The 24,759-nt window shown below is 42.9% G+C and overlaps 1 protein-coding gene across 4 annotated transcripts in view; it reads right to left on the bottom strand.

Moving 5' to 3' along the window:
- The window catches only part of abcg8 (ATP-binding cassette, sub-family G (WHITE), member 8), a 65,881-nt gene that overhangs the window by 20,971 nt on the left and 20,151 nt on the right, over positions 1–24,759 (bottom strand). For 3 of the 4 annotated variants that reach the window (XM_069931057.1, XM_069931059.1, XM_069931058.1), the window contains exons 6-9: positions 19,159–19,428; positions 3,650–3,800; positions 746–838; positions 449–648 (exon numbers count right to left, since the gene is read on the bottom strand). In XM_069931057.1, the coding sequence (XP_069787158.1) occupies positions 449–648; positions 746–838; positions 3,650–3,800; positions 19,159–19,428 (714 nt within the window). The remainder of the gene's footprint in view (positions 1–448; positions 649–745; positions 839–3,649; positions 3,801–19,158; positions 19,429–24,759) is intronic. The other variant, XM_069931060.1, reaches the window with a different exon arrangement.

The raw sequence follows: 24,759 nt of genomic DNA, 5'->3' as shown, positions 1-24,759 counted from the left end.
AGGCTGGAACAATAGAGGGATTTAAGAGAGTCTTAGACAAGCAGATGGATGAAAGGAAAATAGAGGGTTACGAGGCAGGGATAGCTTCCTTTTTTTTGGTAGGTACACATACACACACACATCAGCACAACATTGTGGGCTGAAGGGCCTACATTATGGTATGCTGTAATGTTTTATGCTCTATTATGTGATCTGTCTGTTTGAGTCAAATTTTTACATATTTAGCCTGGGTTCAGAGTTTAATTATTTCTTGGTAGAAAGTATGAAAAAGGAAAGGTATTTGTAAATTTTCAACTTGAGAACTTTTTTTTAAAAAGATTGAAATATCAACAGATAATTTCACTTGCTTGTTATGTGGGATTGACTGTAGACAAGTCCAAATGATCTTTTCAAAATTCTATGTTCAATAGCAATGAAAATAAAATCTTTTATTAAAACAGGAACTTACATTTAGCAATAACATCCAAAACAACTGCAAATGGTGTCAGAGCTCCAATCATGTACAACAACGCCACTGTGTCCTGGATGGATAACTTTTTGCCACCTTCATTGTAGTATAAATACCCAATCAGTAAAGACATCAAAAGTGCCTCAAGTCCATGAACTGATAAAGTAGGCAAATCTCTGAAGTCATTAGAAATCTGTCGACTACCACAAAACAAAAATTAGTTTAAAAAGCAGAAAGCTTGCATTTTTGCGATAATTAATTAAAATAAACAGTTTTAAATTGCAATTGAACTCTTACTTCAATAAGACAGAAAACTGTCTGAAGCTCCCAGCGAGCCTGTCCATTGTTTCTGATTTCATGTGAATAATTTCCTCTGGAATCTGGGAGTCTCTGGAAGAATTTTAAAATGGGGGTTGATAAATGAACATAAACAATATTTTTGAAGCACCTGGTTTCTGAAGTTGCATTTAATATTTCCGAGTTTTATAAATATGAAATTATGAGCGTTTACAAACTGGGGTTGACATGAATTAATTTCATTTGCCCAATAGGAAATTATTATACATATTAATAAATATTTTATGAACCAGATAGCAGTAAAAATAAGAAATAACATTTTCAGAAGATAAGCTATATTTAGTTTTTTTTTATTAGAAAGATTAAAGCTTGGAATTTGACAAACTCTAAAAATAAATCAATAGATTTAGCAGTCACATACAAAATGTATTTACTATTTCAGTTACACAACCCAAAAAAAAGCAAACTAATTTTTCTTTCCCATTTCTCTTTCCTTCAATTCATTACACTGTTGTCATTTTAAAGACTTTTCTCATGGAAATTTTCCTCCTTAATCTCCATCTTTACCCTCCATAACCTCTACCTTCACTCTCCTTCAGACTCTATGCAGTTTATCATTGTTCTCCTACTTGTGCCCTGTGCCTGTCATTCTTTCATTTGCTTTTTTAGATAGACTTTTGTCTTTTTTTTTAAGGTAGACCTTGTGTGACTTTACTGGTCTGAAGAATACCCGATATCTCGGCATTGGTCGTTAGCACACAAATGACCAAAACGCCAAATCTCCATTTATTTACGGGAGTTTAGACAGCATACTAGAAGTGCGGTAAGTAAAGGGGCGGGACTTGCAATGCCACTGCGGCGATGTCCTATTCAGTTGCCCATCGTTCACAGAATGCCTGCAGTTCACTTTAGAAAGGGTCTATCAGAATGGGAATGACACCCTCATTCCTGTTCCGAGCTTTTTACACAGCATGCATTCCGGGAAAATAGAAATAATTTCCTGGAATGCAGCGGCTGTGTAAAAATACATAATTGTAAGTTGGCATCTTCCAAATGGGCTTTCACACTGTGGTGGTACACCACCGGCCTACTGCAGGGGGCAACCTCTGTACCTGCAAGAGAGTATGGGGGACAGGACAACACCTGGCTGGCTGTCAATCAGCCGACCTGAATGGATCAAGCCCCACCTGGTCGGGTGTCAATCACCCTCCAGGATATAATCCTGAGCCGGCCCTCCGAAGACTCAGAGTTTACAGCAGAACAGCTCTGCGGACGTCTTTGCCGATTAAAGCCTGTTGTACAGTCTTTACCTTGTGTTTGTCTGATTCTGTCTAACAGCGCACCACAAACACCTTATTGTTTTCACTACTGCACATATTCATGACCTTTCCAAGAGTGCTTATTTCTGCAGGATATGAGAATCTCTGGTCTCTCTCTCTCTCTCTCTCTCTATCTGAAACACAAAAGTCTGCAGAAGCTGTGATTGTAGTAAAAACACACGAAACTGCTGGAGGAACGCAGTTGGTTTTTTCAGCATCCATAAAAAGCGGAGATAAATTGCTTTGGTTTCTGTCCTGAGCCTTTCTTCAAGGAATAAGCAGAATGAGCCTGAAGCAGGAAATCTCAGAATTCAAATAATGCTGGAGAGACACAACAATTTATCATGTCTGCATGAAATGAGACAGAGCTGGGGGAAGGCAACGGGAGAAGAAATAGTGGGGGAGGGGATTTAACGAAAGCCAGAGAAGTCAACATTATTGCCATCCAGTTGGAGGCCGCCCAGTTGGAAGATGAGGTTTTGTTCTGTCAATTTGCAGGTGGTCTCAGTCTGGCAGTGCATGAGACCATGGACAGATATGTCGGCAATGGAATGGGATGGTGAATTGAAATGGATGACCACCAGGAGATCCAGGCTATTGCGGGAACAGAGCCAGTGCTCAACAAAGCAACTTCTCTCTAGTTGCTGTTCATCTAATGCAATGAAAAAAAAGCAACAGTGCAGATTGTACAATTGAAATGTGAAAGATTAAAGAAGATTAATTTCAGAACAAATTGTATTAAAAGGGAAGAGCAGGTCGAGAGTTAAATATTAGTGAAGTTAGCGAATAAATTAAGAATAAAAAGAATGTGAAAATTCAAGAAAGGATGATAAAAAAATGGAAAGCAAAATAAGAAAAACAAATACATGAAAAGTTGAGATAGAAGCAAAAAGATAAGTAGAATTAATTGGGGGTAATTAGAAAGATTATTTTGTGAAAGGCTAATTCATGCCATCTTAAATTCACAGCTGGACATTTTAGTCACATTCTCAAGAGATCCAATTTTGCTACATCTGGAGAAGAATGTACGGAAAAGAGGGACATTCAGATCATCCTTTCTGTGTTGGTTAAAGGGTGGAACAGTGGTGTAACGGATAGTTCTGTTACTGCACACTTTCAATGATCTGCATTTGATATTGCCCTCTATCCTTCAGCATTCAAAGACTTACTGACTGGTAGGTTTCGTGACCTGCTGAAATTGCACTGAGTGTAGATCAGTTGTAGAAAAACCGCAAAATGGAGGATTTGATGGACATTTTGGAGAGAACAAATTAAAGGGAAATAAGTGAGGGGATGTGATTGTTTTGACAGCTTGCAAAGATTTGATGGACTAAATGTCTTCTTTCCAGGTCATTAAAAAAAATCTGGTAAAAGAAGACACCCAACCTAATCCCACCTTCAGATTCTCAGGTCATAGCTTTGCAGGCCGTGACATTTGAAGTGCTCTACAAGGATTATTTTCTTTTTAATATTTCAGACAATTAAAAACCATTTGGTTTTGAATTTTATTTTATATAAGGAGACAAAATTCTATTGTTGGCAGTAGATTGTGGCACAGTGCTAAAGCTTCATCTCACCACATTACCTTTTAGTGCTGTTCGTACTTGGAGAAGTATTCCACATGTAATCATCTGTGTCTTTGACTTTTTCCCGAAATATGGCAGCAAATCTGTTGGCTTTATCCTGTGTCAGCTGCTCCTGTTCCTTGGAGCGCCAGTCAATGCTGGTGAGGTCAACTGCAGGAGGCAGCATAATAAATTTGAGAGTACCTCCTGACAGTTCATAACAATATCAGCAGATAAGAGCACAATTTAAAAAGTAGCAAAACAAATTACTTTTGATTACATTGGCCCAAATTTTGAGACAAAAGTAATGGTCAGCCTATCAGCATTAACTGTTATTAAGAGATCATTCAAACAAGAGCTCCTGGCAACTGTACAGATTTAAGTGCAGAATCAAGGTGTTTCTCAGGGCTGTCCAGCTCTTCAGGAATTAAAATAGTGCATTTTCTTTCTATCTCTTTCTTTCAAATAATTCCACTTCCTTTCCCACTGCCTCTTACTAGGAGCATGTGATTGAACATTAACATTCCAATTTATGAAGAAAGGGGAACAGTAAATGCTCAACAGATTACATAGTACTTGAGGAGAGTAAATGTCTCAGGTTGATGACTTCTAATTGAAGCACGAAAAGTTCGAAAGCAGAGTGGCCATGCAAAGGACTTAGTCAGGTGTGTTAGTCAGACTGGCCAGTTCAACACACAGACTGATTAAAATTATTGAATTCAATGTCGATTACTAATGATTGTAATGTGCCTGATAGGAAAATGAGATTTTATTCCTGGAATTTGTGCTTCATTGGAACAGTGCAAGAGGCCAAAGACAAAGAAATCAGAAAGGAAGTGGGGTGGACAATTACAATGGCAAATTGGAAGTTGAGGTTTATCCTGATGCACTGCACAGACAAGTCTTGTAAAGACGCCCGGTTTTCGGTTTCACCAGTGCAGAGCAGGACATGTCGTTAGCATTGAAAGTAAAATACATGTGCAGAGGTACAACTTAACCAATATTTCACCTGGATGGAGTGTTTGAATCCCTGGATGGTGGACAGGGAAGAGGTTAAATGGGAGATGTTGCATTTTCTATGGTTGCATGGGAAGATGACATGAGAAAAGTTGGTCTTGGTATAGACAGAGTGAATAATCCTTTGGAATGCTGAAGAGGAAGTGTAAGATGTGTCTGATGGTGCAATCACTTTAAAGTTAGAGGAAATTAGGAAGGATAATTTATAGAAAGTGAAGGTTGATGGGTGGTGTGGGGGGGGGGGGGTGAAAGAAGTCTAAGAAATAGACATACAATTGTGAATGGTCAAAATCTGTAGAGTATTTCCAGCACTTGCAGGATTTTGTTCTCCATCTTAAATTCTCTGGTTCAGTCTCGAACCCAGGCAGGATTTTTAAATCTGAGTCATTAAGACCGAGGACTAGAACTTAAATTCAGGAAACCTGAGGTTTAATAAGATATATTGCTGCTTTCTATGTCCCAGTAGATCCCAAATCATGCACTCCATTGAATTTCCATTTAATGTCATTTCCAGGGTAAAACCCAATTTTAAGTTTCTGAAGAAGTCAGGTTTACATGTATTGTCAGAGTACATACATGATATCAGATACAACCCAAGATTTTTTTTCTTGTGGGCGAGGCAGAATTATCACTCATTGGTAATGCAAAAACAAAAACTGTACACAACATGCACACTTAAACAAATAAAGAAATGTAAATAGATAAAGAAATGTAAATAAACTGACCATGCAATACAGAGAGAATTTTAAAAAATCAATAAAGAGTAAAAGTACGAATCCTTAAATGAGTCCCTGATTGAGTTTATTGCTGCCATGTCTGATCGTGGAGGGATTGCCGCTGATCCTGAACCTGATGGTGCAAGTCTTTGGCACCTATACCTCTTACCTGAAGGTAGGAGCTAGAACAGAGCGTGTGCTGAGTGATGTGGATATTTGATGATTGCTTCTGCTCTCCGATGACAGCGTTCTTTGTAGATGTTCTCAATGGTTTTGCCTGTGATGTCAAGGACTGTATCCACTACCTTTTGGAGGGCTTTACAGTCAGGGGTATTGGTGTCCCCATACCAGTCTGTGACAGAGCCGGTCAGCACATTTTCCATCACATATCTGTAGAAAATTTCCAGGTTTTCTGTTGTCATCCCAAACCTTTGCAAACTCCGGAGGAAGGAGGTGCTGACATGCTTTCTTCAGTATGCCATTAGTGTGTTTAGTCCAGGAAAGATCCTCTGAGATCTCACCTTCTCCACCTCTGAAATCATATCAATGGATTGAACACCTCTGGTTTTCCTTTCCTAAAGTCAACAATCATCTCCTTGGTTTTGGTGATATTGAGTGCAAAGTTGTTGGTGCACCAGCCAAGTTTTCATTCTCTATGCTGTGTGTTGACTCAACGCCTTTCTTTATACAACCCTCTACTGTGGTATCTCATTGGCAAATTTGTAGATGGTGTCGTTGTCGTCCCGAGCAACACAGACAGAGGTGTAAAGCGAGTAGAACCGGGGGCTAAGTGTGCAGCCCTGTGGTGCTCTGGTACTGAAGGAGATTGTGGAGGAGATGTTCTTACCAATCCTCACTGTTTGTGGTCTAGTCGTGAGGAAATCAAGGGTCCAATTGCACAGTGGGGTGTTAACTCCCAGGTCTTGGAGATTGCTGATCGGTTTTGAGGGGATGATGGTGTTAAATGTCGAACTGTAGTCGATAGAGAGCAACCTGATGAATGCATCTTTCCTGTCCAGTTGTTCCAGGGCTGCCGTAGACCTTTTGCTACAATAGGCGATTTGGAATGGATCCATGTTACCGCTCAGACAGAAGCTGATCTTCTTCAACATCTGAAATCGCTATAATTACATTTCCATAAATATATTAAAAATAAATTGGTGCAATTGCGGAGGAGCTAGTGGAGTTGTTCAAGTGAACCGGTATGGATTTGAAGGGCCGATGTAGCCTGTTTCCGTGCTGTAAATGGTTATATGGTTATAAAATCAGCCTTTCAAAACACTTCATCACTGTTGATGCAAGTGCTACTAGTCAATTGTCATTAAGGCAGGTTACCACGCCTGAAACAGGTGGCTTTCACGCCTTGCCTGAGTGAGATGTTGAAGATATTTGTGAATACATTGGTAAGTTGGTCAGCACAGATTCAAACTGTGACCAAGCTGTTATTTATCTCTCAACCAGCATCACCAAAACAGATTACTGCTCGTTATAATTTTGTTCTTGTGGGTGGGTGGGTGGGAGGGGGCCACTGTGACATTTGGTTTCTACATTTCCTCCATTGGACAAGTGGTTACATTTCAAAAATTACTTAATTAACTACACTGCATTTAATGCTGGAAGTGATGTGAAAAGTACGAGAAAAATCAATCCATCAAGTCTCAAGAACAATGAGATAACAAGGATCATGGTGGAAAGTTTTGAATAAAGACTGACAGATTGAAAAATGAATATCTTTGAGAATTAACAACTGACTCTTGTTGTGTGGTGCTACCCCTATGTATATTGTATGTATGGCTGGCCTGCCCCAAACCTGTGACTCCTCCATCCCAGATATCCCCATAAAAGCTGTTACACCCAAACCCCTCCCTCAGTACCTGCCTTGGAACCGGGCCAGCAACGTGTAAGATGTGCTGAAATCTAAAATTGATTAAAGCCTACTAATCACAGATCCTTGTCTAATGTGGTTCATTGGTAGCACAATTTAATCACCTTTAAGTTTTGGGCCATGGACAAGGTAATGCGGGTGGATAAACTCGACACCAACCATAAGGATCAGGAGGTCTCGGTCAAATTTGACCTGTGGGTGCACTGCCTCAATATATTTATGCAGCGCAACAATGTGCGAAGCAAAGAAAACAAACGGGATCTATTCTTCGCTCAGGTCGGCCACCGGGTCTTCAAACAATAAGAGACTGTTCTACTTACACTCCTGCAATGGACTTCCTGCAGAAACAGTACCAGGCCACGATGAACATCACTAAGTTGGGTAGCGGGGCAGGCTGTGTTGGGGATGCTAGGAGGGCACAGAGCGATTTGGGCAAGTTAGGCGAGTGAGCCAAGACGTCGCAGATGCAATATAATGTGGATAAATGCGAGGTTATCCATTTTGGAGGGAAGAACAGGAAAGAGGACTATTATCTAAATGGTATCTGTTTAGGAAAAGGAGAGATGCAGAGAAACTTGGGTGTGGCTGTGCATCAGTCATTGAAAGTGGGCATGCAGGTGCAACAGGTGGTGAGGAAGGCAAATGGTATGTTGGCATTCATAGCGAGAGGATTTGAGTACAGGAGTAGGGAGATCCTGCTGCAGCTGTACCGGGCCTTGGTGAGACCACACCTGGAGTACTGAGGGCAGTTTTGGTCACCTTATCTGAGGAAGGACATCCTCGCCATGGAGGGGGTGCAGAGAAGATTTACTAGTCTGATACCAGGGATGGAAGGACTTGCATATGAAGAAAAGTTGGATAGACTAGGCTATTCTCTGAAATTTAGAAGATTGAGGGGTGGGAGGATCTTATAGAAACATATAAAATTCTTAATGGTTTAGACAGACAAGATGCAGGAAGGTTGTTTCCAATGCTGGGAAAAGCCAGAACCAGGGGTCACAGTTTAAGGATAAGGGGGAAGTTTTTTAGGACTGAGATGAGGAAAAATTTCTTCTCTCAGAGTGGTGGATCTGTGGAATGCTTTGCCACAGGAAGTAGTTGAGGCCTGTTCCTTGTCAATATTTAAGAGTATGTTAGATTTGACCCTTGTGGCTAAGGTGATCAAGGGGTATGGGGAGAAGGCAGGAACCGGCTACTGATCAGCCATGATCATATTGAATGGCAGTATAGGCTTCAAGGGCCTAATGGCCTTCTCCTGCACCTACTTTTCTATCTTTCTAACTATGCCCAATTTCTCTTGGGTAGTCATAAACAAGCACCCAGTGAGCCCGTTGATGAATACATATGGGCGCAGTGGGAGCTGGGGCGAGCCTGCAACTGCCGAGAAGTCTTGGCAACTGTCCACCTCAAAGGCCTGATACCCGACGCATTTGTGGCTGGATTCAGGTCTGATTACATCAGACAGAGACTGCTTGAAAAGGGAGATTGGAGCTTGAGGAGGTCGTGGAATTGGGAAATCGCTCGAGACAGTGCAATGAAATGCCAAAGCGCTCTCCTCGGGCAATGTGTTTGCCATGTGTGGAACGCGGGCACTGCCATCTTGGGATGTAGGGTCCCATGTCACCACCGCCGCCATCGAGCACACAAAGTGCTAGTAGGTAAAGAATCCCATACACCTTTTAAGGGCTTTTGCTGAGTTTTGGGGTGGTAACTTTTTAAAGGGGTCATTCTTTCCGGGTCGGGGCAGATTTCGTCCTTGCGGACAATGTAGCCCAGAATGGGTAGCTATGTCGCGTTGAACACATATTTGCCCTTATTAAATGTAAGGTTGAGTTCTTTAGCTATTGCTAAAAATTTCTTTAAGTTGTTGTCGTGCTCAGCCTGTGTTTTCCCACAGATAGTGGCATTATCCAGATAGGGAAACGTACCCTGTAACTCGTATGTCCTAACAATCTCATCCATTTCCCTCTGAAACACAGACACACCATTAGTGACCCAAAAGGTACCCTTTTAAACTGGTATAACCACCCCCATCAGCCTCAAAAGCCATATAGGGCCGTTCTCTCTTCTTAATGGGGATTTGGTCATAAGCTGCATCGATAGTGGAGTACACTTTGTATTATGCTATCTGATTAATCATTGATGCGTGGCAGGGGGTAGGCATCCAGGTCTGTGTACCGTTGATTGTCTGGCTGTAGTCAATAGCCAGTTGTCTCTTAGTGTGATTTTTCACAACTACCACTTGGGCCACCACGGACTCTTACTAGGTTCAATTACTCCCTCTTTAAGCAGTCTCTGGGTCTCAGCCTTGATAAGCTCACGATCCTCTTTGCCGTAAGAATGGCAATCAGCTGATACTCAGGGGATAAATCACTGAAAAGGGAAGGAGCTTTGATCTTTAATGCGGACAGACCACAGTAACTAGCACGGGGAATGGTAAGTGTGGGTAGTGGCCCACCGAAATTTAACACTACACTGTTCATCTGAGATTGAATATCTAACCCCAGTAACACAGGGGTGCAGAGCTCTGCCATTACATAAAGCCACACATCAGCAAGGCAATGTCCCTGCAAATTTAAAGCAACTTTATACTTGTCCTGTACAGTTTTTGAAGTTCACTACAAGCCATCGATATCTTTCGGTTCGCTGGATATCTCTGCAAATTTAAGACTTTGGCAACTCTCTCATGGATGTAGCTGTCAGTACTCCCCGAGTCTATTAGACAATCAAGAGACTCACCATTCACCTCCCCCTTCATAGTCGACTGTTCCAGTCCGTAACATCCCCCAAGCTTTGGGGACAATTGATCTATCACAGGGTTCTCACCTCGCCATCACTTGAAGTCTATTCAGCCTGCTCGTCTGAAGATTCCCCCTTTTCACCATTGTCTTCCATTCCTGCAGCTCCAGGATGAATTTTCTTGGTGCTTCTCTTCTTCCTATCAGTGGGAGTACTTTTCGCCTTACACGCTTTAGCAAAGTGGCCGAGTTTCCCACAATAGCTGCAGGTAGCAAATCGAGCCAGGCACTTCTGTCTGGGGTGCCAGCTCTTATCACGGAAGTAGCATTTTTCAGGAGTTCACCCTTTTCTTTCCTTTGGGGTTCCAGCACTCCTGGATGTTTCCTTTTCGGTTTCTAGCATTTCACTGGACCGCATGGCTAGAGTGACTGCCCAGTCGTAGGTCAAAGGCTCAGTCTCCAGCAGCCTCTGTTAGATGTAACTGGAGTCAATCCCGTTAACAAAAGCATCCAGTTTCAAGGCATTGCGGTGTTGTTGCACATTGACTGCCCTGACATCACATTCGTTTGCCAGCGAGTCAAGGGCTAGTGCATAGGCAGCATCACTTTCCCCGGGTTTCTGGTATCTAGTCAGCAACTGGTGTCGATCAAGCACCACATTCCGTGGCGCTGCCTAGTAAGCAGACAAACGTTCCCGGGCTATAGCCAGAGTGGTAGCTCCTTGCGTTACGGCAAAAGGAACCTCACCCAGCAGAGAGTTCAGGAGGCCCCACGTTGTTTCAAGCCATGTAGTAATTGAAACAAGCAATCCAGTGGTTGAAAATTTCTCTGGCCCTCGGGGCAGACTGGTCGATTATCAGCCGCTCTGGCTTGAGTGCTGCATCCATCTCTGCTAATAAAATTGAAGTGCCAGTTGATGAAGTAGACAAAGACGATGTGGTCAAACAATAATCATGGCTTTTATTAGCAGAAACTCATGGTACAATAATGAAAGACAATAGGTGCATACACAGTTATATCCAAGAGGAGTGTCCTTAACAGTACAGATAATGCACAGCCAATGTTGGTATAGCAAGGCTCGCCAGAGGGGAGACAGGCAGCTTGGCAGACATTCACCACAGCCCGATTTCTCTTGGGCAGTCGTAAACAAGCATCCAGTGATGAATACATATGGGCGCGGTGGGAGCTGGGGTGAGCCTGCAACTGCCGAGAATTCTCGGCAACTGTCCACCTCAAAGACCTGATACCCATCACGTTTGTGGCTGGATTCAGGTCTGATTACATCAGACAGAGACTGCTTCAAAAGGGCGATCGGAGCCTGAGGAGATCACGGAATTGGGAAATCGCTCGAGACAATGCAATGGAATGCCAAAGCGCTCTCCTCGGGCAATGTGGTCACCACGTGTGGAATGCAGGCGCTGCCATCTTGGGATGCAGGGTCCCATGTCACCCCCGCCGCCAGTGAGCACACAAAGTGCTACTTTTGCAGACACGGGAAACATCCCCAGATGAGTTGCCCGGCCTAAAATGTGATGTGCTCTACCTGCAGGAAGAAGGGTCACTATATGAAGGTATGTAGGTCCAAACCTTCCACCAGCAGCACCGCATGTGGCCGCCAGCCCCCACCATCTTGGACCACACCACTTCCAGCTCCATCGTCAGCGTCACTTCCAGTCACAGAAAGCAGCAAGCCAGGGCAGTACCACTTCCGGCAGTGAAGGACAGCAATGCGTGCATGACATGAGGGCTGCCATCTTAGTGGGAACCCCCAAACCAATACAGCAGCGACTGGGACAGCAACCAGATGCTGGCCTCCATCATCCTTGATCTAGACAGCCCATATCAACTGGCCAAGGCCATGATGACTATCAAGGTAAATGGCCACACAATGATCTGCTTTATCGATACAGGAAGCACAGAGCTTCATCCACCCAGGTACTGTACAACGCTACAGGGTAACTGTGGCACAATGCAAAATCTCCTTGGCCTCTAAATCTCATTTGGCCGAGATCAGCGGCTCCTGCAGCGTGATGTTGACTGTGCAGGGCATGGAGTAAAAGAACTTTAAACTCCTGATCATGCCCAACCTCTGCACACCAATCATAATGGTACTGGACTTCCAGTGCCAGCTGCAGTGTGTCCAGATGCAGTTCGGCAGCCCACACCCTCCCCTCGTGGCCTGCAACACCAAACTCTTAAGCCACCCACCTCCTCTGAACATGACCTACAAGCCTCTCTGTGGTCCCACCACAGCCCCTGTTGGAGAACCTCACCCCCGATTACAAACCTGTCGCCCCCAAGAGCAAGTGATACAGCCATGGGGACAGGGCCTTCATCAAAGCGAAAATGGCTTCTGGCAGAGGAGATCATAGAGCCTAGCACCATTCACTGGAGAACCCAAGTGGTGGTTGTAAAGGGCAGTGAGAAATGCCACATGGTCATCAATTATAGTTAGACCATGAATTGCCTCACCCAGCTGGATGCCTACCCATTTTCCCGCATCGCCAACATGGTAAATGAGATCGCCCAGAACCAGATCTTCTCAACCATTGATCTCACCAGCCTACCATCAACTGTCCATCCATCCAGAGGACAACCCATGCGCTGCCTTCGAGGTGGACGTCTTCCTCCGCGTCCCTTTTGGAGGCACCAGTGGGGTCTCTGTCTTCCAGAGGAAAATGGAATGCAAAGTCAACAACTATGGACTCAAGGCCACATTTCTCTACCTGGACAATGTGATTATAGTTCTGTGGCCATGACCAGCAGGATCATGACGCCAACCTCCACAAGTTTCTCCAGGAGACCAAAAGCCTCAATGTGACCTATAATCAAAAGAAGTGCATCTTTAGCACTTCATGGCTGGCCATCTTGGGCTGTGTGGTGGAGAAAGGCGTCACTGGGCCAGACTCAGACTGCATGCGCCCCCTGTTGGAACTCCCATTGCTTCGAGGCCCTGAACAAGTGCTTGGGCTTCTTTCCTTATTATGCCCAATGGGTCCCGAATTGCGTGGACAAAGCCTATCCCCTGGTGAAATCAGCCACATTTCCTCTGCTGGCTGAAGCGCAAATGATGTTCACACCTTTCAAGGGTGATGTCGCCAAGGCGGCAATGCATGCTGTGGATGAATACATCCCCTTCAAGGTGGGGAGTGATGCATCTGACTTTGCCCTGGCTGCCACGCTCATCCAGGCAGGTAGGCCCATGGCATTCTTTTCCAGAACCCTCCAGGGCCATGAACCTCAACTCTCAGCTGTTAAAAAAGAGGCCCTACCTGGCCGGAAAATAATCAAGAACGACACAAATCCTGAAGTGGGGAATTGAGCTATCCACCTGCAACTACGAGATCTTGTATCAGCTTGGGAAGCTCAACGAGCCTCCTGATGCCCTATCCTGGGGGTCATGCACCAATGCACAGTTGGCCTGCCTCCAAGCACTTCACATCAACCTCTGCCACCCTGGCATCACCAGGCTCTACCACTTTGTCAGAGCCCATAACCTCCCCTACTCTGTTGAAGAGATCAGGAAGTTGACTTGGAACTGCCCGGTCTGTGCCGAATATAAACCCCAGATCTACTGGCTGGACAAAACACACCTCATCAAAGCCACCTGCCCCTTCAAGCAGCTGAGTATGGACTTTAAAGGGACCCCTCCCATCCACAATCAGCAATGTGTATTTCCTCAACATCATAGATGAGTACTCCCATTTCCAATTTTCCACCCCGTGCTCAGACATGACCATGGCCACCATCATAAAGGCACTGCATGGCATCTGCACTCTGTTTGGATACCCCTGCTACATTCATAATGACCAGGGATTCTCATTCATGAGCAAGGAGCTGCACCAGTACCTGTTGGCCAAGGGCATAGCCATGAGCAGGACCACGGGCTATAACCCCCCCCACAGGGAAATGGACAGGTAAAAAGGGAGAACACCACCGTCTGGAGGGCAGTCCTCCTAGCCCTAAAATTGAAGGGCTTGCTCACCTCCCAGTGGCAAGATGTCCTCCCTGAGGCAATGCACACTACAAGGTCCATCCTCTGCACTGCTATGAATGCCACACCACACGAAAGGCTCTTTTCCTTCCCCAGGAAGTCTGCATTGGGAACAACATTGCCATCCTGGCTGACAAGCCCTGGGCCTATACTGCTCCGGAGGCATGTCAGGCACTACAAGACTGACCCTCTGGCCAAGAAGGTCCACCTCCTCCAGGCCAACCCCCAATATCCCTATATGGTGTAGCAGGATGGGTGACAGGACACAGTCTCCATCCGGGACCTGGCGCATGCAGGGGACCCTGCGACCAACCAGCCCACACCACCTCTTGGTAACCCTGACCAGCCAGTTCCACCATTGGTGCCTGATTCTGACCAACTGGCCCCGTCATTGGCACCTGACCCTGCACCATAAACTGACCCCAACAATCCCACTGTACCAATTCCCCACCCACCAGAGGCATCGCCTGTCACACAAGACACCACCTGGGAACCAGCAGCTGTGCCACAGCAGACCCTGCAATGGTCACAGCAACAGACGAGACCACCAAACAGGTTAAATTTGTAATGAACATTGTACCATATCACCCTCGCTTGACTTAGTTTTAAAAGGTGTGAATGTGATGCTATCACAATGTATATTGTATTTATGTGCTTATGTGCTCGCCCGCCCATAAACCTATGACTCCTCCCTCCCGGATATCCCCATAAAGGCTGTTATGCCTAAACCCCTCCCTCAGTATCTGCCTTGGAACATGCAAGATGTGCTGACATCTAAAGGTGATTAAAGCCTATTAATCACAGATCCTTGTCTGATGTGGTTGGTTGGTAGCACATATTGGTTCAAAGTTTAAGGGAAAATTAAAAAGGAGAAGATATACTGTACATGCACGATGGGCAAAAGCTAGTTAAAGTTAGTCAGCATGGTTTTCTAAATGAGAAGTCTCAGAAAGACTTTTTTTATTAAGATGCGTCCAAGAAAGTTGATGAAGGCAGAGCTGCAAATGCTGTATATGGAATTTCAACAAGGCATTCAATGAGGTTCTGCACATTTGGCTGCTCTGGGAGGTTAGGTCACATGAGATTCAAGGTGAGATAGCAGATTGGATATAAAACAGAGTGTGATGGAGGAATGTTGTTCCTCAGATTTCAATGCTGAGCCCACTGTTGTTTGTCATCTATAATCAATGATTAAGCATGCTTCCAGATGACACTAATGTGTCTGGTATTGTCAATAGTGTGAAGACAGTCGTCAAAGACTGCAGCAGGATCTTGATTGGTTGTGTAGGTAGGCAGAGGAACGTTGATGGATTTTAATGCAGAGAAATGTGAGATTTTGCATTTTGGGAGTTCCAACTTGGGTAGGACATACACAGTGAAATGAAAGGGATCTGGGGAGTATTGTAGAAAGGAGGGATCTAGGAGTACAGGCACATAAATCCTTGAAAGTGGCATCACAGGTAGACAGGGTGGTCATAAGACACGGCTCTCAGCCCATTGAGTCTGTCCTATCATTCAATCACAATCTGATCCATTTTCCCACAGCCCCAGTGCCCGATCTTCTCCCCTTAACCTTTGAACCCCTGGCTAATCAAGAACCTATCAATCTCTGCCTTAAATACACCCAATGACCTGGCCTCTGCAACTGCCTGTGCCAACAAATTTCACAAATTCACAACCCTCTGGCTGAAGAAATTCCAATACATCTCTACACTAAGAGGACACCCTTTAATCCTGAAGTTGTGCCCTCTTCTCCTAGACTCTCCCACCATGGGAAACAATCTTTCTCTCTGTCGACGACTTTCAACATTCAAAATGTTTCAATGAAATCCCCTGTCATTCTCATAAATTCCAATGAATACAGGCCACAAGAACTGTCAAAACACTGCCCACATGATGAGCCTTTCATTTCCTGAATAATCTTGGTGAATCTCCTTTGCACTTTCACCAACGATAAGCACATTCCTTTCTTAAATGAGGAGCTCAAACCTACTCACAATACTCCAAGTGAGGTCTCACCAGTGCTTTAAAGATTCTCAACATCTCTGCTCCTGTATTCTATTCCTCTTGAAATTTGCCTTCTTCAAATGACAGCATGCATGATCACCTTCAGGCTATCCTGCATGAGGACTGCCAGGTCCCCTTTGCATCTGGGTATTTTCAATTTTCTCTCAATTAAAAAAAAAAGTCTGCTCGTTTATATTTTCTACCAAAGTACATGACCTTACGCTTTCCAACATATTTCATTTGGCAATTCTCTGATCTTTCTCCCAATCTGTCCAAGTCCTTCTGAAGCCTCTGGCTTCCTCTACACTACCTGTTCCTCCACCTACATTTGTATCATCTGCAAACTTGGCCACAAAGCCATTCATTTCACAATCCAAATCATTAATATAAAACATAAACAGTTGCAGCCCCAACACTGACCCCCGTGGAATACTACTAGCAATTGTCAGCCAATCAGAATGTGATCCTCGTATTTCCAACTCTCTGCTTCCTGCTAATCAGCTAATTATCTACCTATGTTAGTATGTTTCCAGACATACCATGGACTTTTAACTTGTTCTTGAGGCACCTTGTCAAATACCTTCTGAAAATGCAAATACAAACATCCACTGCATCTCCCTTATCCAGCCTGGTCCTCAACTCTTCAAAAATTCCAATAGGTTTGTCAGGCAAGATTTTCCCTTTAGGAAACCATGGCCTATTCTGTCATGTGTCTCCAAGTACTCCCTAACCTCATCTTTACTATCGACTCCAAACTCTTCCCACCCACTCACATCAGGCTAACTTGTCTACAATTTCCTTTCTGCAGTCTCCTCCCCTTCTTGAATAGTGGGGTGATATTTGTGATTTTCCAATATTTGGGGACCACACGAGAATCTATCGATTCCTGAAAGATCATTACCAGTGACTCAACAATCTCTACTGCTACTTCTCCCAGGACCAGAGGTTGCAATATGGTTTGGGAGGCTTATCCACCCTTGGACCATTCAGCTTTCTAAGCACCTTCTCCATTGAAATAGGAACTGTACTCACTTCCTTCCCTAAACCCTTCAACATCTGGTATGCTGCTAGTGTCTTTCAGAGTGAAGACTGATGCAAAATACTAATTAGTTCCTCTGCCATCTCCTTGTCTCCCATTATTATTTCTCCAGTGTCAAAAAGGCTTTCAGAACACTGGCCTTCATCAGTCAGAGTGTGGAAGTTGGGAGGTCATGTTGCATTTGGAGAAGAAATTGGGAAGGCCCTATTTGGAGTATTGTGATCAGTTTTGATCATCACATTGTAGAAAAGATGTTGTCAAGCTGGAGAAGGTGCATAGATTATTTATAAGAGTGTTGCCAGGACTTGGGAGGGCTGAGCAGGCTAGGGTTTTATTAATTGGAGCGTAGGGGGATGAGGCTAAAACAAAATACTGAAGAAACTCAACAGGGCAAACAGTGAACTTTATACAGCAAAGATAAAGATATGTATCTGATGTTTTTGGGTTGAGCCCTTCATCAAGGTATGGAAAAATGTCGACAGGCAGGAAGTTGAGGGGTCATATAAAATCATGAAAGGATTAACATAACATTTACAGCACGGAAACAGGCCATTAGGCCCTTCTAGTCCGCACCGAACCAAACACCCCTCTCTAGTCCCACCTCCCTGCACAATGTCCATAACCCTCCATCTTCTTCTCATCCATATACCTGTCCAACCTTTTCTTAAATAATACAATTGACTCCGCCGCCACTATTTCTCCCGGAAGCTCATTCCACACGGCTACCACTCTCTGAATAAAGAAGTTCCCCCTCATGTTACCTCTAAACCTCTGCCCCTTAATTCTTAACTCATGTCCTCTTGTTTTAATCTTTCCTCCTCTTAACGGAAATAGTCTATCCACATCCACTCTGTCTATCCCTTTCATAATCTTAAATACTTCTATCAAATCCCCTCTCAACCTTCTACGCTCCAAAGAATAAAGACCTAATCTGTCCAATCTCTCCCTATACTCTAGATGCTTAAACCCAGGTAACATTCTGGTAAACCTTCTCTGCACTCTCTCCACTCTGTTTATATCCTTCCTATAATTAGGCGACCAGAACTGCACACAGAACTCCAAATTAGGCCGCACCAACGTCTTATACAATCTCAACATCACCTCCCAACTCCTATATTCCATGCAATGATTGATAAAGGCCAGCATACTAAAAGCCTTCTTCACCACCCTATTCACGTGAGTTTCTACCTTCAGGGAACGATGTACCGTTACTCCTAAATCTTTCTGCTCTTCTGTATTCATCAATGCTCTCCCATTTACCATGTATGTCCTGTTCTGATTCTTCTTACCAAAATGAAGCACCTCACACTTATCAGCATTAAATTCCATCTGCCATTTTTCAGCCCACTTTTCTAAGCAGCCCAAATCCCTCTGCAATCCTTGAAAACCTTCTTCATTATCCACTATTCCACCTATCTTAGTATCGTCTGCATATTTACTAATCCAATTCACCACCCCATCATCTAGATCATTAATGTATATAACGAACAACAATGGGCCCAATACAGATCCTTGAGGCACACCACTGGTCACCGGCCTCCAACCTGACAGACAATTATCCACTACCACTCTCTGGCCTCTCCCTTTCAGCCAATGTTCAATCCATTTGACTATCTCAAAATTTATACCTAAAGACTGCACCTTCTTAACTAACCTTCCATGTGGTACCTTATCGAAGGCCTTACTGAAGTCCATATAGACAACATCCACTGCGCTACCCTCATCCACATTCCTAGATCAGGTAATCACAGAGTCTTTTTCATAGAGCAGGTGAATCAGTAACCAGTGGACATAGGTTTAAGGTGGGGAGGGCAGATTTAACAGGAATGTGAGGGGTAACTTTTAAAAAAAAAAAAAGATAGTAAGAATATGGAAGGAACTGCTGGAGGAGGTGGTTGAAGCAGATTCTATTGCCACATTTAAGAAAAAAATTTGGATGGATGCATGGATAGTCTAGGCCGAGAGGAATATGGGCCAAATACAGACAGGTGGGACATGTGGGTGGGATATTTTGCTCAGGGTAAGTTGTGCTGAAGAGCCTGGCTTCACGTTATACGACTTGGTGACTACAGTAATTTCAATCTAAAGCCTGGTAATTACATGGAGCCACTCCCAATATACTATTTTACTTACCGTAAAAATCACAAGGATTGCAGTACTTTGGACATGGATATCCCATGGAGGTAAAATAGGGAATCATATCCCTAGCTGGTCCACAGTATGTTGTTAATCCTGAAGAAAGGAGAACGACCAGATCGAATAAATGGAATATGTCCGACCGCGGCTGGTGGATTGACATTAGGATCAATCGATTTCCTCTGGCAAGTCTTGAGAGAGTCATCACCAAATTGTGAGCTGTAAAACTGTCTAGTCCAGATGTGGGCTCATCTAATATTAAAATACCTAGAACAAAAAATATTAAGCTTATAAAACCAAGTAAGAATATCAAATAGTGAGTTTCTGTTCAGCTATTAATTTCACTGGAGTTTGTATGCTTTTACGTACAATTCATCCCATTTAAATGATGCAAAAGTTAAATAGTGTAGATGCTGAACTTTTAAAATTTGAACATTAAAGTATAGAAATACACGGCACATCAGGTAGCCTCTCTGGGGAGAGCAACAACATTAGCATTTCGAATTATGTAATATGAAATGGAGTAAAGGGAAGAAGTTTTGAGCAGTAGATTGTCAGGAAATAAGGAGAAAACTAATGGGAAATAAGAACAGAAAATGATGGGGTTCCATCTGTGGAGAGAAACAGAGCTCACTTATAGTTTTCTTTTTTTATTTTAGATTTCCAGCATCTGCAGCTTTGTTTTTCATTTTCAAGGACAAAAATTAGGAAATTTTGATCGAAGAATTTAAAAACAAAAGTGTCAAAGAGGGTAAATGTTGGTCTCATGGAGATGTAAATGGGCAAAGCAGAATCATTACCAACAACTTTTGTCAAAAATAACGTAGGCCACAATTATGATGTGACTCCTTTTGAATATTTTATTTATTAATTTTAAACCACAATATGAGTTACATTACAAATTCAAAAATTGTATAGAAAAAAAATTATGTGACATATATATAAAAAGAAAAAAAGAAAACACCCTCTAACTAACCCCTCCAGACCCCTCCCACCTCCCTCCCCTCCCCTACCAAAACTCTTGTGGAAAAAAAAAGAAATAGAGAAAAAAAAAGAATTGGGAAAAAAATAAAGAAAAGAAACAGAGAATACCAAAAGGATTGCAGCGGCAGCCGGGGGGGGGGGGGGGGGGGGTGGCTTCACATTTGAATCATCCCTGTAATGCTGGCCGACCATGACTCCTGCGGGCCCGCAATGAGATGGCGCTGGACTCACTCCACCTCAGGGACAAAGTCCGTGGGCTGAGAAATGTGTCGGGAATGTTATGATGTCACTTCCGGGTTCGAAATGGCCGAGCCAGAAGTGACTTAAAAAGTGGTCTAAAGAGATATTAAAATGATTACAACATGCTTCAGTGTTTTCCTTTGCAGCTCTGCCTTAAAAAGCACCACATTGTTGACCCCAACAGTTCAGACGTCTCTGAACCCAATACAATAGCCGACGAACCAACGCTAAGCGTGGTTACCATTAAGCTGCCAGCGTTCTGGCCACACAGACCATGTGTGTGGTTCATTCAGGTGGAGGCACAATTCAACCTCCACAATATCACCAGCGAAGCTACAAAATTTTGGCACGTTGGCCACTAAAGTTGAACTTTTCCTAACCAATCCTCTGGCAGAAGGTCAGTATGAGGCTTTCAAGGCCCACCTCCTACAAAATTTCACCATGACCGAGTTAGAAGGAGGCACGTGTCTCCTACATCTAGATGAACTTGAGGACAGGTCCCCCTCCGAGCTAATGGCCAAAATGCTCGCGCTAGCCGAAGGACACTTCAACTGCCTAATGTTCAAGGCCACATTCTTAGAATGCTTCCCCCGTGATGTCACATTTTTCCTGTCCAACACAGACTTTTCTGACCCCTCAGGCTGTGACAAACAAAGTGGACAGACTATTCAGAGTTCACAAAAATTATGTCGCAACAGTTCATTTCAACAACCACCACAACCCCGAGTTAGGCAGGAGGGTCCGAAGGTAAGCAGCAGGATGGGTAGTGCTTTTACCACAGGAGGTGGGGTTGGAATGCCCGCAGATGTGTCCCACCAATAACTTACTTAAACGACACCCAGGGAAACGGCACCGCCAGCCACCAGTCTCTGGACTAAGGTTTTTTAATCTGATACAGGAGCCGAACAAGTTCAGATTAAGCAGTCCAACCTACTCGCAGCAAATGGAACACCTCTACCCAGCTATGGCACCAGGTCAGTCCATTTGCAACTAATAGGGATTTCGCTATCGAGACCGTAAGCCAACCAAACCTGGGAGTGTATTTCCTGAGGGCCAGTAACCTACTCTTTGATGTGAAGGGTGACAGTTAGTCCATTCATCCACTTTCCACATACCCACTCTGACCTGGTACATGGCTAGCCCTGCGTGTACAGACCCTATCGACGGACAAGTTTGCAAAGGTCCTGAGTTTCCCCGAGACCCTTACATCGGATTTTCATTTGAAAACCCCGCCGCACAATGTCCAACATTATGTGATGACTGAAGGACCGCCCATTCACACCTGACCGTTTACAACAAGCCTAAGATTAATTTAAAACGATGGAAGAACTGGGCAATGTCAGGCACTCTGACAGCCTCTGGTTGTCTTCCCTACATATGGCCCCAAAAGCAAGCGGGAGTTGGCGACCATGTGGAGACTACCGAAGACTGAACAGTGCAATGGTACCAAATCACTACCCAATACCATACATTCAGGATTTCACCGCAAATCTGCACGGGAAACAGTTCTTTTCCAAAGTGGACCTTGTGAAAAGTTACTACCATCAAATCCCTGTACACCCAGATGATGTGCCCAAGATAGCCATTATAACCTCATTCGGGCTGTTTGAATTTCTGAGAATGTGGTTTGGGTTGCAAAACTTGGCACAAACTTTTCAACGTTTAATGGATGCAGTTTCCAGAGACCTCCTTTTCATTTTTGTCTACTTGGATGATATCCTGGTATCACGAGAGGATGAGCATGTCCAGTACACAACTACATTTCACCACGTCCTATCACCCGCAAGCCAACGGGCTAGTAGCGCGTTTTCATCAGAACCTGAAGCAGGCTCTGTGAGCTTATCTCATGGCCTGCAGTGGTTGGATGCACTTCCCTGGGTGATGCTGGGAATACGGACCGCTCCAAAAGAGGACTTGCAGGCTTTGTCAGCTGAGTTGGTTTATGGCATGCCCCTGTTAGTTCCAGCTGACATTCCAACCCCACCCGATGGTGACGATTCCACAGCACTGGAAGAACTCCAAGACTTGCGCCACCGTCTGGGGGCACTGGCCCCAGACCCAGCCACAAGACATAGCTCACCACCCATGCACGTCCCGGCAGATCTTGAGTCGGTGCATTTTGTATTTGTCTGCCGCCCTATACGGGACACAACTACAGCATCCCTACATTGGACCATACAAAATGCTAAAAAACGGGTCCACCCTGCTGTTGGACATTGGGGACAAACATGAGCTGTGTACAAGGGACTGGCCCAAACCCACCCATGCAGAGACTGCTAAGCCACCAGTGCCATTTCCATCGCCGAGTTGCCATGGTCGCACCCCAAAACAGCTGAAGACTCAGACTGTCCTATCAGGACACAATTCTGGGGGGGGCAGGGTGGGGGTGAGGATTCACATCTAAATTATCCCTGTAATGTCAGCTGACCACGAGTCCTGTGGACCTGTGCTGAGATGGCACTGGATCCCCTCCACCTCGGGGATAAAGCATTTATGTCTTATAACCTTAATATTATCCAAAAAAAAATAACATTGGATGTAACTTTAGGGAATTTCCAAGTAGAATACAAATAAGTTCTAATCTCAGATCTAAATCTGAAATAGCTGAATGTAATTTATTTAATTTTTGTGGAGTCAAATATAATTGATATATAAAATTATATTGGACTAACCTCTATCTTAAATTTACAATTTTAGTCATACTATTCCTACACAATTCCATCCATTCTTTTTCATTTATTGGTGTACTTAAATCTACTTCCCATCTTAATCTCGATTTATGTAACCCAATTTTAGGGACTTTCCTTTGAAGTAAATTATACATTACAGAAATAAATTTAGTTACATTTCTATTACAAATCAGTACTTCCAATTCACTTTGACTAGGTAATATCAAGCTCTGACCTATTTTACAAAACAAGAAAAGTTTAACCTGATAATAACAAAATAAAGTATTATTAGGTACGTTAAATTTATCTTTCATTCAAACTTTATAAATTTCTCATTCTCAAAAGAATCCTCAATCTTCTTAATATTTCTCTGTCTGCAAATCTTCAAAAATTAATTATCAATTGAAAATGGAATGTTTATTTTGACAAAGAGGCATTTTTTGAAATATTAAACCTTTCATACCAATTTTATTAGTATCAGTACTATTCCACAATTCAACCAGATGTTTCAAAATAGGTGATTCCCTATTTCCCACTAACAATTTAGAATTCCACTTATAGATAAAATCCTTTAAATCCATTTCTCTTATCTTACTGAGATCTATACCAACCCAGGCAGGAATTTTATCTAAACTAAACAATACATTTATAAATCTTGATTGAGCTCCTTTAAAATAATTCTTAAAGTAAGGGAGTTGCAAAACCCCCAATTCAAATTCCCAAGTCAATTTTTCCATAGAAACCCTCGACATTTTATCTTTCCACAAAAACTTCCTAACAGCCACATTTAAATCCTAAAATTTTTTTAGAGGAATTGGAATAGGCATTGACTGAAATAAATATTGAATTCTAGCAAAAATATTCATTTTAACTCAATTTACCCTGCCAACTAACATAATAGGTAGGGTATTCCACTTCTTTAAATCTTCAACAATTTTATTAAAAAGCAAATAATTTAATTTAAATACATTGTTTAAATTATTATCAATTTGAATACCTAAATATTTAATGCCAGCATCGGTCCACCTAAATTTAGTAATCGTTTTACAATTAGTATAATCACCCTTATCTAAAGGCATAATTTCACTTTTCTCTCAATTAATTTTATATCCAGAGATTTCCAAATATTATTCCAACCTACCATGTACATGGGACAAAGAATTTATAGGATCAGTCAAATAAACCAAAACATCAGCACCAAATAAATTAATTTCAAATTCTTGATTATCCTTTATTCATTTAATCTTAGAATCTTGTCCAATAAGCTCAGCTAAAGGTTCAATAGCTAAAATAAACAAAGCTGGTGATAAGGGAAATCTTGACGACTCAACCTAGATTATTGATTAGTAATTATTTTGCTAAAGGATTTTTTATATAAGGTTTTAACCCAATTTATAAATTTGAAACAAAACCAAATTTCTCCAACACTTTAAACAAAAAAATTCCATTCTAATCTATCAAAAGGTTTTTCTGCATCTAAAGATACCGCTACACTCAAAATACCTCTTTTTTGAACTAAATGAATTAAGCTAATTAACCTCGCAATATTATCAAATTTTTAACAAATCCTGTTTGATCCATATGAAATAAATTAGATAAGTACATAGTTAATCTATTTGCTAAATGTTTGCAACAATTTTATAATTCACATTTAATAAAGACATTGGGCAATAAGAAGCCGGGTTCAACAAAGCTTTATCTTTTT

The sequence above is a fragment of the Narcine bancroftii genome, chromosome 4, assembly GCF_036971445.1.
Source record: "Narcine bancroftii isolate sNarBan1 chromosome 4, sNarBan1.hap1, whole genome shotgun sequence".
Lineage (NCBI taxonomy): Eukaryota > Metazoa > Chordata > Chondrichthyes > Torpediniformes > Narcinidae > Narcine > Narcine bancroftii.
This window is presented reverse-complemented; position numbering and strand designations above follow the sequence as displayed.